Source organism: Arvicola amphibius, chromosome 8 (genome assembly GCF_903992535.2).
Source record: "Arvicola amphibius chromosome 8, mArvAmp1.2, whole genome shotgun sequence".
Classification (NCBI taxonomy): domain Eukaryota; kingdom Metazoa; phylum Chordata; class Mammalia; order Rodentia; family Cricetidae; genus Arvicola; species Arvicola amphibius.
This window is the reverse complement of record NC_052054.1, coordinates 9371431-9388840: the sequence shown is the minus strand read 5'-3', so window position 1 is coordinate 9388840 and position 17410 is coordinate 9371431. Positions and strand designations below refer to the sequence as shown.

At 50.2% G+C, this 17410-nt stretch overlaps 1 protein-coding gene across 1 annotated transcript in view; it reads right to left on the bottom strand.

Annotated features, from left to right (window-relative positions):
• The window catches only part of Ezr (ezrin), a 40640-nt gene that overhangs the window by 6095 nt on the left and 17135 nt on the right, over positions 1-17410 (bottom strand). Inside the window, exons 2-7 of the mRNA XM_038339079.1 lie at positions 14542-14625; positions 10843-10938; positions 9577-9851; positions 8974-9057; positions 7925-8071; positions 1984-2080 (exon numbers count right to left, since the gene is read on the bottom strand). Of these exons, the coding sequence (XP_038195007.1) occupies positions 1984-2080; positions 7925-8071; positions 8974-9057; positions 9577-9851; positions 10843-10938; positions 14542-14625 (783 nt within the window). The remainder of the gene's footprint in view (positions 1-1983; positions 2081-7924; positions 8072-8973; positions 9058-9576; positions 9852-10842; positions 10939-14541; positions 14626-17410) is intronic.

Genomic DNA, 17410 nt, shown 5'->3' with positions numbered 1-17410 from the left:
TTTCTTGTGCCCAAAGTAAATGCTGACGCGAGGCACTGTCACATGGCAGCCCCAGTGAGATCTGGAGGGTCACGGGGATACTGCCTCTTCCATCGCACCTCAGCTCCCTAATTAACGGGCCTCCCTCCTCAGCCCGCTCACTGCCAGACTCACAGTCCTACTCTCTGCCTGGTTTTACCGCTTTTCCCTCACAGTGTAGAACCGCAGCTGTCCACGGCCACAGGTGAGTCCCGGCACACGGGGCTCCTGGTGTGCATGCAGCGGAGGTGGTGCATGTGTTGAGGGTAGGATGTATCAATCAGGAATCTTCCTCAATCACTCTCCATCTTATTTTTTGAGGCAGGGTCTCTCTCTGAACCTGGGGCTCAGCTAGACGGGCTGTCTAGTGCATGCCACGGATCTGCCTGTGCCCATCTCACCTTCCCCAACCACTGGGGCTGCCATCAGGTAGGTGCTGGGATCCAGACTCAGGGCCTCAAGCTGGCATGGCAAGCACCTGACTGAGTCATCTCCTTACGTCTATTTCTTTAAGTGAGGCTTCCCATGGGGCGACCCAGTAGTGAGCATACATGCACTAATTCAATCTGATCAACATATATGTGTACGTGGGTGCACACACTCTTCAACATTCTAGACCTAAGACCGGCTTTACTGTCAGCTGGATTCAAACAAGGCTCTGAAAGCGTGTAAGCACCACACTGGGTGGAAAGCCATCTCCTTTAGATTTGTCTTGTTCTCCTAGCCACGCCACCTCACTGCCCACAAAACGTGGAACTGCTGTAGCCCTCAGCTGGTGGGACCACATACTGATGGGAGCTGTTACCATGGAGCCCGAGTCTGCATTAAACACAGTTTGACTTTGAAGAACTATGTGAGCGAGCGCCTGTGGAGGCGGAGCACAAGCTCACACACAGCAGGGCACATTTCAATAAAGAAAATACCTCCGCCAGCCAAGCCACGAGACCTGCTGACTTGGCAACTCTCACAGCCTAGCCCATGTGTGGGAACAGCAACGGGCAGCAGCGTGTTTGAGTGGGTCTGCCATTCTGCAGTGGATCTCAGTCCTAAAGGCCCGCTTTGCCTCCCTAAGCTTCCCACTGTGACTAGGGATAAAAGATACGGGGACCTAGTCATTCCCCAATCTATAATTGTAGTAAAAGGAGCAAGATCTAGAAAAAAAATATTATGATTAAAAAAAAAACAAAACAATTCTTGCCATTTCCTCGATATTATAGTTGTGTCTATATGTCTGTCTTTAATATTCTGAGCTAACGTCAGCTAAATGTTTAAATGCCGACAGAATAAAACCCAAATAAAGTTCCACAATACACTGATCCTTCCAGTTCTTACACTCTGCCTCCCACGTGGGCAGAGAGCACCGGCCAGAGTGAAGGTCATGTGATGACCGGAGTGACCACAGGGAAAAGGTGAGAGGCTCAACTGGGAGGAAAAAACAAGAGGCAGAGTGGAAGCCCTGGGGAGCCGCCATGCTCTGAAACGCTAGAACGCTTCTTAACTGCTCAGCCCAAGAAGGTACAGAAAAGTCACATTTTGGTCCTTTGAATTTGAAAGTCTCATTGTCTATGTTCCAATCAGCCACCAAGGAGACACTGGCAGGAGCTGCACCCACAAGTTGGTACGAGGGGTAGGCTGGCTGCCCACACGAACATTGGGCAAGTTGGGTGTGCCACGGCAGAAGTGTGTCATTTTGGGAAATGCTTATTATCACTTGGTCAAGGTCAATGACTGAGAACTGTCCTTTTCTCCATATGAAGGCTGAGATTACATCATCTAACTTGGATGGACACATCTGGTCTCCATAACAACCTCCCACTGTGGTGGTTAATCACGTGGCACAAAGGTCTCTGAGCCTCCATAAGTGGGAACACTGTCTTCCCAGGACACAGGGGAGCTTCAACGTTCTCCTGAAAACCCAGCTAGCTGAGAACTATAAGCAGTGGCCCGGTCTACACTTGAACTTACAGGTGCCTTCTTGTCGATGGGCTTAATGACAAACTTTTTGTCATTGAAAGAGATGTTCCTGATTTCACTCCAAGGGAAGCCGATCTTTGGGGTCAACCTGAGGTTAGAAGAAGAAAAGCAGCAGTTGGTTAGGTGTCCACATGAGCGCTCTTGGGCTGAGAGACCTTAGCAAATCTCTCTTTAAAACATAAAGCAAGTCCATAATTAGTAAAAACGCCACATCTCAACAGTCTCTGCCATCCCGGGTCCAGCCTTGACACAGCCACACTGTCATTCCCCAGCTTCAGGAAGTTGTGTTACGTCACCCTGGCCATCTTGCCTGAGAGCTGATTCTTAATCTGGACCCTTCTGTCCTCTCTGACCCCCTGCCTGGAGCCTCGTGCCGCAAATCCCCAACAGCAAGCCTCTTCAAGCTCTCACAGGGCTGGATTCCATTCTGCAGGTCTGATTAATTTCCTGTTGGCCAACCAATTCTCACTTCAGACATGTCAACTGTTTCTACTCACCTAAGAGTGGCCTTCCAGCTCTCAAACTACACTTTCAACATGGGGTTCCGGGCGGCAACCCGCTTCCTTGTCCTCTCCCCCAGGCCCCTTCCTTCCCTCTCTGACACAGACCATATCAGGGCTATTTAGATCCCTGTTACCTTTAGCTTTATAGAAACGTGCCCTGCTTTCCCTACAGGCCTCCATCACAGAGAGAAGCCACTGACTGATGGAGGCGGGCAGGACAGACGGACCCTGTGCCTCTGGCTCTCATCTAGCACATGCCCCAACCTTGACAGATGCTGCCCTGTGTCCATCCAGGGTGGCTCTGAGACTACACGGAAGCCCTATATGGTCCTCCTACTCAGTGTCACTACAGCACTGGCTGAATCCTGGCTTTCCCATCAAGGGATGTCAAGACCACACTGCTTGCTAATCATGTCCCCACCCTTCTTTCCAGGGCAGCCCCAGAAATAACAACAACACAGGGCAGATTCTGAAACCACTGTCCAAGCACTGCCATCAAAAATAGCCCTGGGCTAGGGAGATGGCTCACAGGGAAGAGTGTTCTCTACACAATTATGAAAGCCAGAGTTCAAATCCACAGAACTCATAAATAAAAGGCATCTGTGACCACTGTGGTGGCAGAGACACAACTGCTAAATTTCACTGGCAACCAGACTAGAGTCAGGCTCAACAAGAGACCCTGTCTCAAGGGGGATAAAGTGGAGCATGATCAAGCAGGGCACCTGATGTCCTCTGGCTTCTGTACACACACACACACACACACACACACACACACACACCCCTAAAATGAAAATTAACAGAAGGGAAAAAGACCAACCCACCGCCTCCTACAGTTCCTACTTTCGGCTGTCACAGCAAGGCTGGGGGTTGGGCAGGGCGGGGTTTTGCTTTGGCAGCAAAGGCTGGGTCAAAAACAAAAGGCAGCCTCTGAAGGCCACAAGAGGGCTTCTATGCATGGCAGGTGGCTTCCAGGGCACAGTAGTCACGGCACAACTGCAGAAGCGATGTAGGCCACAGGCCAGGGTGGTCTATAGCGGAAGCCTTTGGAATGAAGACCTACTCTTGCAGCCACTGCTAACATGCACCATGCCACTCAAATGTGGCGTGTCTGTCACTTTATCATCACCCATGGGACACGTAACTTTCAGCAATATAGTCTCAAAACAGTTGAAATACAGTCATAGCCTGTGCCTACAAGCATCCTCCGCCTGTGTGTGTCTCCAGCATCCTCCGCCTGTGTCCCCACGGCCCCACATACACACAGAGAAAAGCTAAAACTTGGCAATGACAAGCAGTTGCATCTGGAGCACTTGCTCCAGACTCTGAGGATAAAGCTGGTCACAGAAGCACTAAGAACCGGGAGACAGCTACTCAACCCCTAGCCACATGGCCAGATCAATGTCTCAGCTCCTTAAAGCCCAAGGAGGCCAGGCTCTGGCCCACAGCTCCTGTCTGTACAGGTCTCTCTAGTCTGTGACCCAGAAAAGCCAGGCCTCCAAGCTCAACAGGCCCCTGTTTTCCAAAGGCTGGGCCCAACATGGCCTTGAAGACTTTGAAAGCTCACACGAGTGAGCGACAATCCCATAGCCACTCACAAGCCTAATTGCTGTATCAAAGCACAGCGTTAAACATGGTAGCTGTGACTCACGTCTGAGTTAAAGAACACCCTTTAATTCTTAACCAGTAGGAAAACGAAAGCCTACAAGCACCCTCTTTGCCTCTCCCTGTCCAAACAGAGATCACACGTAGGACATGGGCATGGTCCACAGGATTTATCCTGTAACTGCTCTTATGTGTCACCCACTGAGAAGGGGGTGGGGGAGAACAGGTGGTGCATGCCGATAGTCCCAGCACTGGGGGAGCTGAGGGGCAGGAGAATGGTGAGGTCTAGGGTAGCCTGGGCGACTTGTAAGCTGGAACTGGAGGCGGCTGATGATGGAACGTGGGAGCCTCTACCAAAAACACAGAGGTCTCTGCAGACGGCTGGATGCTGGGCACACACAGGACTGGACTGAGGCATCTTGAGATGTGAGGGTTTAAGGACACTCTCAGCACCATGGGGTTACTTGGAAAGGATGCAGGTACCAATGCCAAGGTCCCCTGAAGGCTGAATCTGAAACAGCCTGAGTAATAAAATGAACAACATTACCACTAACAAATACCCGCACTTCATTTTAATACAGAGCCGAGTAAATGGAAAAAAGAAACTGGCTCCTTCGAGCTATATGTATGTGTGTGAGATTGCCCGCGCCCTCCCCCAGACAGCAATTTCTTAACACAGAAATAATCTCATGAAGGTGTCACCCACGGCCATTAGAATCAATAGCAGAATGTCAAAGAGTCAGTGTCAGTAAGCTCAGTCTCACAGAATCTCCCTAACATATACTGCCAACTCCAATGAAAAGGACAGACATGACAGTGGAGGCTCCTGGCTAGCACGGGACCTTTGTGGGAGGCCCTGAGGCCCTTCTATGGGATTCTTGCCCAAAGGGCAAAACTCCAATCTGATGTGAGCAAACCCTGGCCCTGAGACGCTGAAGGCTTTAGAAAGTCAGTGGAAAGTCCAGGCCAGCAGTGCTGAGGAGCCAGGAGACAACGGAAGCACAGTGCTGATGCTGGCTGGGGTCAGAAGCAGAAACTAGCTGCTGGGACAACACATGGAAATGAGACCCACAGAGCGCCACCGTCTGCGTGAGCACCAGTCCTGGTGGTCACCCTTGGGGGAAGACGGGTAAAAGGTAAAAGGTATAGGGGAATTCTTTGTACTATTTTAAACTTAAGTTTGGAATAATTTTTTTAAGGATATTTAAAACTTTTTAAATCCAAAATCAGCAACAATAGAGATATTGGGGGGGCGGGGGCGGGGTGGTTTCTTGAGACAGGGTTCTCTCTGTAGCTCATGCTATCCTGGAACTCTCTCTGTAGACCAGGCTGGCCTCAAATTCAGAGATCCACCTGCCTCGGCCTCTTGAGTGCTAGGATTAAAGGCGTGTGCCACAAGGGCCCAGCTGAGATGATAAATACTCTACATCCTGATATGATTTGGGATTTTTTTCAGGCACATTTGTCAAAAGTCGGCAAATAAACACAAGTCTACATTTTACTATTCTTAAATCTTTTATCAAAACCTACTGCGATAACAAAACGTAGTACATGATCTTGGTTTCCATTTCTTTGGACAAGTACAGATGCCGTAATTCACGGTGAGACACACAGCTCCAGGCTAGAGTGCTGCCAGCTGAGAGCAGCATGCGGACAGAGGGAGGGATGTCCCCACCAGTCCATAAGCTCCTCCGGGACCCAGTCTTTCAGAGTCAGGACTGCTGCCTACACCACCGCTTCATGATGGAACGAGGCGGCCTGACATGCTGACGCCAAGCGGGGAGACGTCTCAGTGCCCCTCATTCTCACTGATTTCCGTGTCAGGAGAGCTTTGGTAGGGGAATGCCATGAGCAATGACAGTCTGGCTCAGCTGGACTTCTGAGCCTATCCCTCCATCTGAGCCAAGGATTAAAGAAGGGGGACACACACAGGCTTTCAATACTTATGCTCCCACTGCTCTAAGCCGTACACCATGAAAAGGGGGTCTCTGGGAGGCATTTCCCAGCCAGAGACCAGTTAATTTCAAAAAGACTATGATAAAGCTATATCTGTTTATTTGTGTATCAAATTGCCCTATTAACAATGTATCAAGAATATCCAATCCCTACCATTAGTTCTACTGGTGAAGGATGCAATTCAATACTCAGGGCCTTAGAGCTCTGGTCCCTTGGAGCCGGGAACAATCTCCTGTAGCTACTGCAAACAGGAGAAAACCTGGCTGTTAACCGATTCGGTCTCGACCCCAATGCTTTTCCTCTGCAGAGAGGGTGTGCTTTCTTTAGAAGTCACAGCAATGCCACCAGGGGAATTGCATTGGCTGCTGAATGGGAGGGAGTCTGAGGGTGGGTGGGGGACCCAGTAGGGCACAGTTCAAAATTTACTTGGGGGAAAAAAAGGCAACATTTCTGTGGGCTAGGCTGGTTACAGGCTGACATCAGCAAGTTCCTGCCTATGGCTGTTTCTTACAGCTGGAAAAACCTGTTTGGATAGCCCTTGCCAGGGCTTGTTACAAAATCTGGCCATTCACAAATGGAGCTAAAAGGCCGAGGCAGCTTCCCACAGGCATTTCCACAATGGCCAGGGCCGGGTACTTACTTTCTGACCCCAGGCCCGGCTTTTCAGCATGGTGGTGCCTCAGAGTCCCCCAGCCTCTAGTCCTGGCTCGGAGGAGGGCCTGTGGGCCGAGAGCACCTGTCGCCTGTGGCTCAGACTGCCCCTGCTTCTCTACCAACACAGCATCAAGCACACTTGTGCAGAAGCAAGCACGAAGCACTCCACAGCCCGCTTCTAGGTTCACCAAGGGTTCAGGGTTCCTGGGATGTTCTGAATGGGTTACTTTATTTATATTTTAGACAGGGTCTCACTGTGTAGCCCTCGCTGGCCTTGAATTCACAGAGCTCTGCCTGCCTCTGCCTCCTGAATGCTGGATTAAAGGCGTATGCCACCATGCCTGGCCACTAGCTGGATTCTATACATGTCATTTATTACCAGCAGGGCCACTCTCTTAGATAACTGCAGAGACCATGGTGGCAGGGTGAGACGAGGGAGAGCCGACACATCCTGACACATTTCACAGGGCTTGGCTGCACCTCAGGGCTCCAGGCTTCCCTGTTTCACAAGCAAGACTCCAAACCGGACATCAAGACCATGGCACTCTCCGGTCTCAAAGCTCCTCAGCCAGAGCCCAGCTTCTCTGCGCTCAGGCAACCTTTGCTAAAGTGGCTGATTTCCCCTGGTGGGAAGAAGGCAACTCGGGGGGCGAACACCTGCGGCTGACAAGAGACTCCTGGCGCCAGGCGGCTCTCTTCCTATGAGTCTGCTCGCAGACCTTGCAGGGGATGGCTGTGAAGCAATTAGACACCTTCTGTGGGCTCAGGGGATTTAGCTAATTGTTCCTACACGCAGGCTGCTGCTGCTGCTTACAAACTCCTGGAGTGTCTGCTGGCATTACCAACATTCCCGGTTGGATTAGCACAAACTTTGAGCCAGGAGTTCACCCTGGCTAGGCAACAGCCTAGGAATAGCTACAGAGGGGGAAAGTCGTCTAGAAGCTAGCTACATTCTCTGCTTCACAGGGCTCAGGAGCCTAACTAAGGTTGGTGCACTCTGGGCCTTCCCTTGCCACAGTGCTGCAGAACAGACTGGAGGTACAACTGACTTCTGGTCACCAAGCTACCACACCGTTCAACACGCACCACACACACATAGATGCACACGTATATATGTGCGCATGCACACGAGCATGCGTGCACACACACCTGGCACTTCCTTGGCTTTTGTAGGCCTGCTACCCCACAGTTAAAACCAATGATCAATTTCCACTCACTTGTCATCTTTCTCATAAATATTAAGTCCAAGGGCATCAACTCCAAGCCAAAGGTCTGTTCCTTTTTTATTTTTGATCTCGAAATAGTTGATCCCGTACATTTCCAGGTCCTGGGCAATCTTCAGGTATTCTAGCATAGCGCTGTCCCTAATGGGAAAGGAAACACAGGCTCTGTGGTTAGCAATAAATCACACCCAAACTCATGAGCCTCTGCAGATGCTGGGAATAAAGGCCAGCAAAGTAGAGTGGTGTGGGGGGCATGGCTTACAGGGAGGCAAGGCCTGGAGCAACAGAGGCAGCTAGGCAGCAGGGATGGGCTAGGCCTGCAAGCAGCTCCCTGACAGGGGTCTGTGCAATCCTGAGCCCTGTAACTTATCTGCTCTACACATTCAAGGAGAGCTACCTGATTTGCTCTGGTCTCTAAGGAGACAGATTTTTTTTTATTCTCTTGCTAAGATAACCCTGTTTCTTGCATTCACAGAATGGCCAGAGATCCCAACAAAGGGCTCCAAAGGCTCTTGGCCACTCAAGGACTCTGCAGCACATAGTTTCCGAGTCCCACACTGCAAGAAAGTAGTGAGGGCTGAGGCCAGCAGCAGGGACTGGGATCTTCGTCTGAGCACCCTACAGCCTCCATGCCTCTGTCCCTCCAGCTCCATGGCCATTCTCACCGGGGCCCATGTTTACATTATGTGTGGTGTTGAAGGCAATATCCTTATTAAGCAAGTGAACTTGCATCCCTGCCAAGAGACAGAAACCCCATTCCACTGAGACCAATGCTCCCGTCAGCTAAACGAGTGCCGACTGCAGGATTTTCCTCCAAAGGGATGGCTGGAGCTAGCATCTGAGGCTTAAACTGAGTTGCTTCTTTTCCCAGGCAAGAACACCAGGCCTTGTTTAAAAAAAACAAACCTCTAAAATTTCTTCCTCCCCAGGGAACCCCACCTGTCTGTGCTGTATGTCACCAAGCACGAAGACCAAATGCTGACCTCTCTGGAAGTGCTACCTGGAGTCCCATGAGAAGGTAAGCGGGAAACGGCGGCACTCACTTGAGCATCCCTCGGTGTTCTGCGTGCCACACCTGGATCCGGTCCTCCCACTGGTCCCTGGTGAGCTTGTGCTGGTCCATGACTCTAGGTTTCAAAAGGAGAAATGCAGGGCTGTCACCTCGAGGGCTGTGGCATGTGAGCCAAGAGGCCACTTCCTACGTGCATTCACCCCTACTGTTCTTTTGAATGAGAGAATCATGTTGAGTTTTTGTTTCTACTTTCTAGTTCTTTCTTGAACGTAAGCCTGAATGAAGGTTTAGCCTTTTAAAGAACCCAATCCCACTGTGAGCTTTTTTTTTACAGTATTTTAAATGACTTTTCTTCCAAAAGAGGTCATATTTTGTCACCAGCGAGGAAGGGCAGACTTGCCAGAGGCCAGGTTACTGTGTATCAGGCAGAGCTAAGCAGGCAGGTCAGGAGGGGGCTTGGCCATCAGACACAGGAGAAAGGGACACGGTAACCCTGCTGTGTCTCAGTTAATCATCAGAGGAGCGGGCTGGCTCAGAACAGTCCTAAAGGAGCACTTAGGAAGGTTCCAGCCTCCGTGACCTTGACGGTGCTCCCCATTCCCTCCTCCCTCCTCCCAAGCCAGTGGAGGCTCACCTCTGGGGGATCAGTCGCTCAGAGCTAAGGTACCCAGACTTGTGCATCTCCTTGTTATAATCTCCAAACTTGGCCTGCACGGCGTAGGAGCCCAAGAGCACAGCTGTCTCCGGGGGGCAGTAGATCTCATCGCTGAGGATCCCCTCCTTGACTTGGAGGAAGAACAGCTTCTGCGTGATGTCTTGGATGAGTTCCTCCGCCACGTCCTCGGGGTAGAACTTGGCCCGGAATTTGAACTGGACGGGGTTCTCCTTCCGGACCTCTTGTGCAGACACCTACGGGACAGAAGGCAGTTCTCAGTACCAGCTCCAGCCCATTCCTGAACACCAGGGATCCAAACGCTATTATATACGTATTGTTCTTATCATCTGAGAGTGTCCTGGGCCTGCTTCTGACTTGCTGCATTATGGAGGATGGTCCTGAGTTTGATACTCCTGCCTCTGCCTCCTGAGACCTGGGATTCCAGGCATGACCCACCATGCCTGGTTTATACAGGGCTTCATGCATACTAGGCAAGCATTCTACCAATTCAGCACATTCCCTAGCCCCAAATCCATCATTGTAGCTTGTGATGTCAGCCTAAAGCATCTTGGCTCTGCTGGAAACCCAGCTACTAGGCTGAAGGACTACTCATCCCTCTGCCATTTCTTGGGACAGTGCTATAGGTCCCAAAGAGCTCATTTAGGAATGACCCCATGTCCTCACGCTGGGACCTGCCCCAAGCCAGCCTGTGCCTGGACCATGAACTGACCCCTCTGGCCCTCCTTGCAGTGACACGGAAAATGAGGTGGAGGAAAAACAGCACAGCCTGCAAGGGTCTGAAGAAAACACACTTAGCTTTCATTACTATGAGTGAGGTTGCCAAATTTTCGGAGCTAGAAGATAATTTACTGCAGACTCAAACAGAACAGCAAGTTCTGACAATATGGTTCATGACAATATGACTCATGATTTCTAGATTAATCTCATGGCGGGGGTGGGGGAGGGGGAGTAAGGCCACAAGCAGTTAGCCATTACCTGCCCCAACAGGGGACTCAAGGGGAGGAGTGCCAAGATCTGATTCTCCCTTCCTGGAAGCTTGCAGCCCCTCTGTCTATAAAAGTCTTTACACAAATAACAAGGAACAAAAAGACAGGCAAAGACATATGCTGGGTCTATGCCTGCTAGCTGACAAAGGGAAGGAGTTCCCACAGCAGAAATGGTTGAGGCATTCTGGTTTTGATGCCCAGTTAACTAATAGCCTGCAAATGGTGAACTCCGACTTACCTTTTTATCAAGTTTCAACCAGGTAGGAAATCCTTTATTGTCCACATACTGGAGACCAAAGTACCACACTTCACGGAGGCCAATCGTCTTTACCACCTGTGGGAGAACGAGAGGCCCACCATGAGAAACACCCTCACAAGGCAACGCTAGCCAGTGGGTGCCCCGGCCATGTGCTCATCAGTCCCCAAAGGCAGGGACTCTGACTGGTACAACAAACAAGCAGTCTTAAGCACAACCTCTGACCCACATGTCATGTCAAAGCATAAGTGACACATTTTAGCCTGAATCTGACCGGATTCGAGGTTATCTGTAAGCTTTACCAGCTCTTACCCTACCCCCTTGACTGCAGACTCGAGCTGGCTGTGATGAGCACACAGAACCGAGAGCCCACCTTTGGGAATGTCTAGGCATACTGCCCTGCATCGGGATGCTCAGGCAGGGGGATGGCTGGAAATCACCAGCACCACACGTGGTCCATGGAAATAATCACCCCCCCCCCACATAGACACACATACTCACACCCACACACATAAGAGAACTAAGTCCTAAACCTTAGATGTTGTTGTTTTAAATGCCATGACAAGAAACATTAAACCTGTCCTTCTAGGAGTTCCTGTGAGGTATAAACGGCATGCTGGACTAGACTGACTGAACACACCAGAAACCACATAGGAAGCCATGTGTTGATGGTACACACCAGATCCCAGCTTTCAGGGGTGCATGGCAAGAAGGGTGTGAGTTAGGGACCATCACAGGTTACACTGTGAAATGCCTCATCTTCCCTAAAAAGAGAAACCATACACACTGGGCACCGAGGAACCCTGGCTGCCTGCTACCTTCATCTGTAGAGGGGCAAATCCTTGCTACCTCCAGACTCTCTGCTTATGAACTGTCACGGGCCGCCCTGCTTGTGCACCCCACACAGCAGTGGGGATGCGCCACCCCAAGACTCTATCAGGGATGGTGTGAGGGAAACTTGGCTTGCTCCACACTCTGCCCCCAGGACTTCGTGAAGCCCATGCCCTTGTGTTGAGTGCAGAAGACTCTCTGTCCACCCCTGCCAACTTCCTACTCTGCACAAACCAGCATCTTATCATCCGAGGTGACGTGACGTGGGCTGTACAACAAAGTCCTATACACATAGCAAACGGGTGTTGGCTCTAATCCACCCTTTCCAGTTCATCCACCCAACTGCAACCTCAGCCTGGTCCTGTGCAGCTAGTGAGAACTTCCTGTCCATCTGACCTCCCTCTCCAGGGCTCTAGGCTTCCACTGACTGCCAAAGCCACCACTCAGAGTCCTCTCCTGCATTTGTGCGGATGGCTGAGTCAGTCTGCAAGCATCCCGTGTAGCCAAGGCCACCACTCTCAGTGAAAAGCTGCCCCCGTTGCCCTGACTTGACACTCCCTCCTTACTGTTCTCAATGAATGGGCTTCTGCGGTTTTATTTTAAAGGATGGGCTTCCCCCAAGGGCAGGTTAAACACCTTCCCTCAGTACATTCTGAAACCATTGTCCTCCCATAGGGGAATCCCGCGCTCCCACAAAGTCATTATTTCCACTGCCTTCAAGGTCCTGTGATTCACCTTTCAGCTTCACCCAAAGAAGGGTCTCAGTAGCTTGGGGGCTGACCCTCACCTCTGCCTTGGGACGGGTTTGGATGACAGACTTTAAGACACAAGGACAGGGGTGCCTGATTCAGTCAACCAAGCAGCAGCTAGTGCTGTGCCCCATGCCTCCTGTCCCCACAGCACATCCAGTGCCAGCTCTTGCTCTACAGGGAGCGCCAGCTAGTCCAGTGACATGCTGCAGCCTGGACCGCGAGGGGCGAGGCTGCTGCAGCGGCAGGATGGTGGGGCGATGTCTCGGGGCGCTGTCACGGGGTGCTGGCATGCCCATGGTCTCTTTCCCTTGGCTCCATCAGGCTGGAGGGTCTGGTTCTGGGACAAGCCTCGTTCCTCGGATCTGTGACTGTAGTCTCATTTTTCCCTCGTACTATAGTTTCCTGCTATGCTCTGGAAGCAATGTTGCTGGTGGCCCCACCACCCATTTGCCAGTAGAGAAGAGCAGTGCTCGAGAACCAGAACTGACCAGGCCAAGGTCCTGTACATGGTACCACACGGCACTTAGTGTCTGTGTCCAGCTTCCTCTGGGAAACTTTCAGGGGTGACCTTTAGATTTCATCCTTAATCTAGCCTCACCCCAGAGCAGAAAGTATCTTAAATCTCACTAGAAGAGAACACTTTCCAAACAATGGTGACTGGCCGCCAGCCCTGCGGAACAGGTCTGGGCACGCCCTGGCACCCAGGGTTCTGCCGCAGGTAGAGGCACCTGGCACTACCCTGTGCTCACTTTTCGGAAAAGGCTGGCCCGAGAATGGGCAGTAGTGCTGAATTCCCTTCCCAGGCCTTCCCAGCACCAGCGCTCAATTTCAGGTCTGGACCTTGAATGCAGAGGGCCACCCACTGTGGCAGTGGGGCCACCCACGACAGCAAGCTCTGGCCTTGTAACCCAGAACCTTGTCTGCTCTCGAGAGTTTGCCCTCATTTATCTCTGCCATTCACCTCAAGCTTCAGGAGGCGCTGGAACATGAACGTGCTTGCCTTGCTACCTCCAGGCAAAGCCTGTGCAGACCCCGCTGAGGGCCTGGATGCCAAGGGTGAGCTGTTATCTTTGGCACATCCCTCACCATTGTCTGGGCCCATTTAGTCTATGAAATTGGGCAGACAACAAAGAGTCAAGGAGGGTTTTCCAGGACCTACCAAGAGATGGAAATAAGAGGTACCCTTTCTCCCCATTCTACGTGAGAGTGATGTAGAACATTCTGGAAAAGCTGCTTTCCAAAACCAAGTGTTCTGCGGTGAAACTGCCTGTTGGAGCCAGCTACCTGAAGTGTTTTCTTAAGAAACAGATGTAGGCTATTCTGTTTCCTCACAGAAGTGAGGGGGACCACAGGGCTGACACACTGAGAACCATTCCAGGTATTGGATGGGCTCCACCACACCCCTGTCACCGTGCTCACATTAGCAAAGCTGCCTCTCTCTGAACTGCAGAAGAGGATGTGGCCAGCTCTGGCTCGGATGCCACATCTGGCCTGCTGACCACCTGTGTGGTCCTCAAGGTAAGAATGGGGTTCTGGGTTTTTTTTTTTTGTATTTATTTTTTTTTAAAGGTTCTGGAAATCTCTTTTAAAATGCAGGACCCCACATCATCTTTTATCTGAACAAGGTCACTGTGTTCACAATTCACGGATTTGTGGCTGCTTTTTGTAACAGAGGAGAGAATGAGCAGTTCCGACGCAGACCACGGGGTCTTCGAACCTAACAGAGTGACTATCTGACCCCTTTGCAAAAAGCTTGCTGACGCGTGACTCGCAGCTGTTAAACAACACCAGGTATCGTTTTCTATCCCAGTTTGGGGAGGGCTGAACCTTTAACAAAACTGTGTTTGGGGCAGTGCTACTATGATAAACCCCAATATCTACTGAGTGTTATCAGCTAATAGCTACTTAACAGAAAGACCCGACATCATGGGCGTGTCACGGCGGATGAGATCTAAATAGTGCTCTACTTTCTCAAAGGCCCCTTTCATCTGTTACCCGGAGTGACAAAACACGCTATCTGCTTAGAAGACCAAAGTGTGTGGTCCCTCACACACTTCTCATGAGTGGTCAATTCCCCGTCCCGATGTCAGAGACTTACCTGATCAAAAAGCTGTTTCCCGGTGGTGTTTGGCTGGATGGCAAACTCCAGCTCGGCATCCATGGTGGTGACCCGAACGTTGATCTGGAAAACAGGAGGAGAAACTTGAGTCTCCCTGGGCGTTCTCCCCAGGTGGCCTCCGCGACCTCCCACCTAAGCCTAGAGCTGCTTGGCCATGTGGCTGCTGCACACGCTCCTCTCTACCATCTGTCTTCATGCCAACCACAAAGCACTTGCCACAGGTCCTAAACAAGGACAGCTGACTGAGGTCTCAGCAAGTACAGGGTCTGGGCTCAAATGCAGCCTTACTGCCTCAATAAAGCACATGCATGTCTGCAAAAATCTTGAAATCCCCACGAGAGTCAGCTGAGGCAGGCAGTACTCCTGAGGTCCCAGCTGGAGGCTCACAACAATTGGGGTGAAATGCAGAGGAGGGAGAAGAGGCCATGCACCTGATAGTTTGGGGACATTAGGAGCTGAGAAAAACGATCCAACAAGTAAACATCAAAACCAAAGAGGGCAAAACATCACACAACCATTAAGATGCTAATTGTGAAGCAGAGAAAAGGAAAATGACATCTAAAGTTAAGACTGGGCCAGGCAGGTGGTGCAGTCTATGAATGCTGGCACACAGGACAGAAGTAGGGGAAGGCAGTGGAAGCTGCATCAATGGTACCCTCGCTTAGGTGACCCATCCCAGTGATGGGGAGAGCCCTAAAATGCTTCCACTCTCGCCCTACTAGGGTTTTTTGGTTTTGTTTTTAAACAAGTTGGAGCTGGAGAGATGGCTCACCAGTTAAGAGCACTTGTTGCTCTTACAGAGGACCCTGGTTCAGTTCCCCAGCACCCGCATCGTGGCTCACAACTATCTATCACTCCAGTTCCAGAGGATCTAATGCCTTTTCCTGACCTCCATGGGTACCACACACACACACACACACACACACACACACACACACACACATATACATGCAGGCTGTGTATGTATAGATGTATATATTTTTTAATTAAAAAAGACAGTTCTCACACCTCACACTTGAGAAAACCTAGGCTTACTAAGAATAGGAAACTGTAGTGGCTCTTCCTTATCACCTTTCCATGGGGAAAGACCACAGCACACAGCAGCTGTGATTCAGACAGTCAGAGGGGTCTCTTCCAGCACAGGGGCCCTGTCATGAGGACAGCACTTATCCCAGAGAGCTCAGAATCCAGTAGATACAGGATGCACCAGTACAGAATAAGGACCAGATGTAAGTTCCTTCAGTAGAAACAGAATTTGTTTGCTTTCTCTCCAGCTGGGGCAGCACAGACATTTAATCCTAGCGCTAGGAGGCAGAGGCAGGCAGATCTCTCAGTGTGAGGCCAGTGTGGTCTCAAGGCTACACAGTGAGGCACTGTCTAAAATATAAAAACAAAACCAAGGAGGAAGAGGGAAAAACAAAGGTTTGCGCTAGTGTTAAAGACTGGACAAACCAAAGGACGATCCCAGATGCCCAGAGCATCGCTATCTGCCTTTTCTAGTACACAGGAGAGAGGCATCATTCCCCAGATTAAAAAAACAACAAAAACAAAGCAAAAATCCCCAACCACCCCCCGCAAAAAAACAACCACCTCCCCAAATCTGCAAGTTGAAAAACTAGAATTTGCTATAAAGAAACCTTCATTTTATATTTTAATATTATTTTTAAAATTTAAGAGTGGTAGCCACTTCCTGCTAACAATACTCCTTTTAATTAAAAGAGGGGACATTAGGATAACATAAACTAAACAAACATCCCAACACCAGGTCATCAGCTATTCAGTGACCAATACAGGAAGAACAGGCTGGATGAAGAGAACATTTGGGACCAAGGCTTTCTAAACATAGGGCACTGGGAAGAGATCAACTCCAGAAGCCAAAGCCAGTCATTACCATAAAAAGATGCTGTGCGGGCAGTGGGGATGGCTCAGTGGATAAAGTGCTTGGCAGAAAAGTATGAGGACCAGAGTTTGGTACCCAGACTAGCTGGAATTGGAGAGCTTGGAGTTCCATGAGAGACCCTGCCTCGATAAATAGAGCATAAACTTCCATCAAAATTTAAATGTGACCTTTAATAACATTCACATTATGGGACCCTAAGAGAAATCAGGCTTCAACAAACGAAGACACCCCGCCTTCCCTTCGTGTTCCCCTGATGCTGGTTTTGTATGGTGAATGATGGTTTTTAATGAACTCAGAGGATGTAGACGCATCTGGTGCCTGAATGGCAACAATGCCACAGAAATAAAGAACTAAATGTCCTGTTGACAGGAGGACAGCCCCACAAGAACTCTGACTCACAACTCCAAAATGCATGTAGAGATGGGGAGCAGAGGGCTTGCAGCAGGTCACTGTCTGGATAATTTACATCTCCTACTCGTAAGAGCAATGCTGAAGGGCTGGGGTGTAGCTTGGAGCTCTTACGACTTGGGGTCCTGGATATGCATCCAAGAATTACCAATATTGATGTCTGCATAATCACTTGTATATGTATGTATTGTGTGCGCGCGCGCGTGCACACACACACACACACACACACACACCTCAGTCACTTAAAATCTGATCCAACACCCAAAAAAGAGTAGAATTTATCCCAGGGTTGCCAAAGCACTCTAAAGCATGCGTCCCTCTCTGGGAGGTTGGTAGGGGGACACACATGTGTCTCTTGTGCACCCAATCATGAAGCTGATGTAAGATAATCCATACCTAGGGGTTCTAAGATGTTAAAATCCCTAAGCAACTAGACATAATCACACTCAACTGCTTATGATAGGAACGTACAGATAAGCACTGATACACAGCATCCTTCAGGTTGGCAGTAAGAGAGTCTCTAGAGCTCCTACCGTCAGA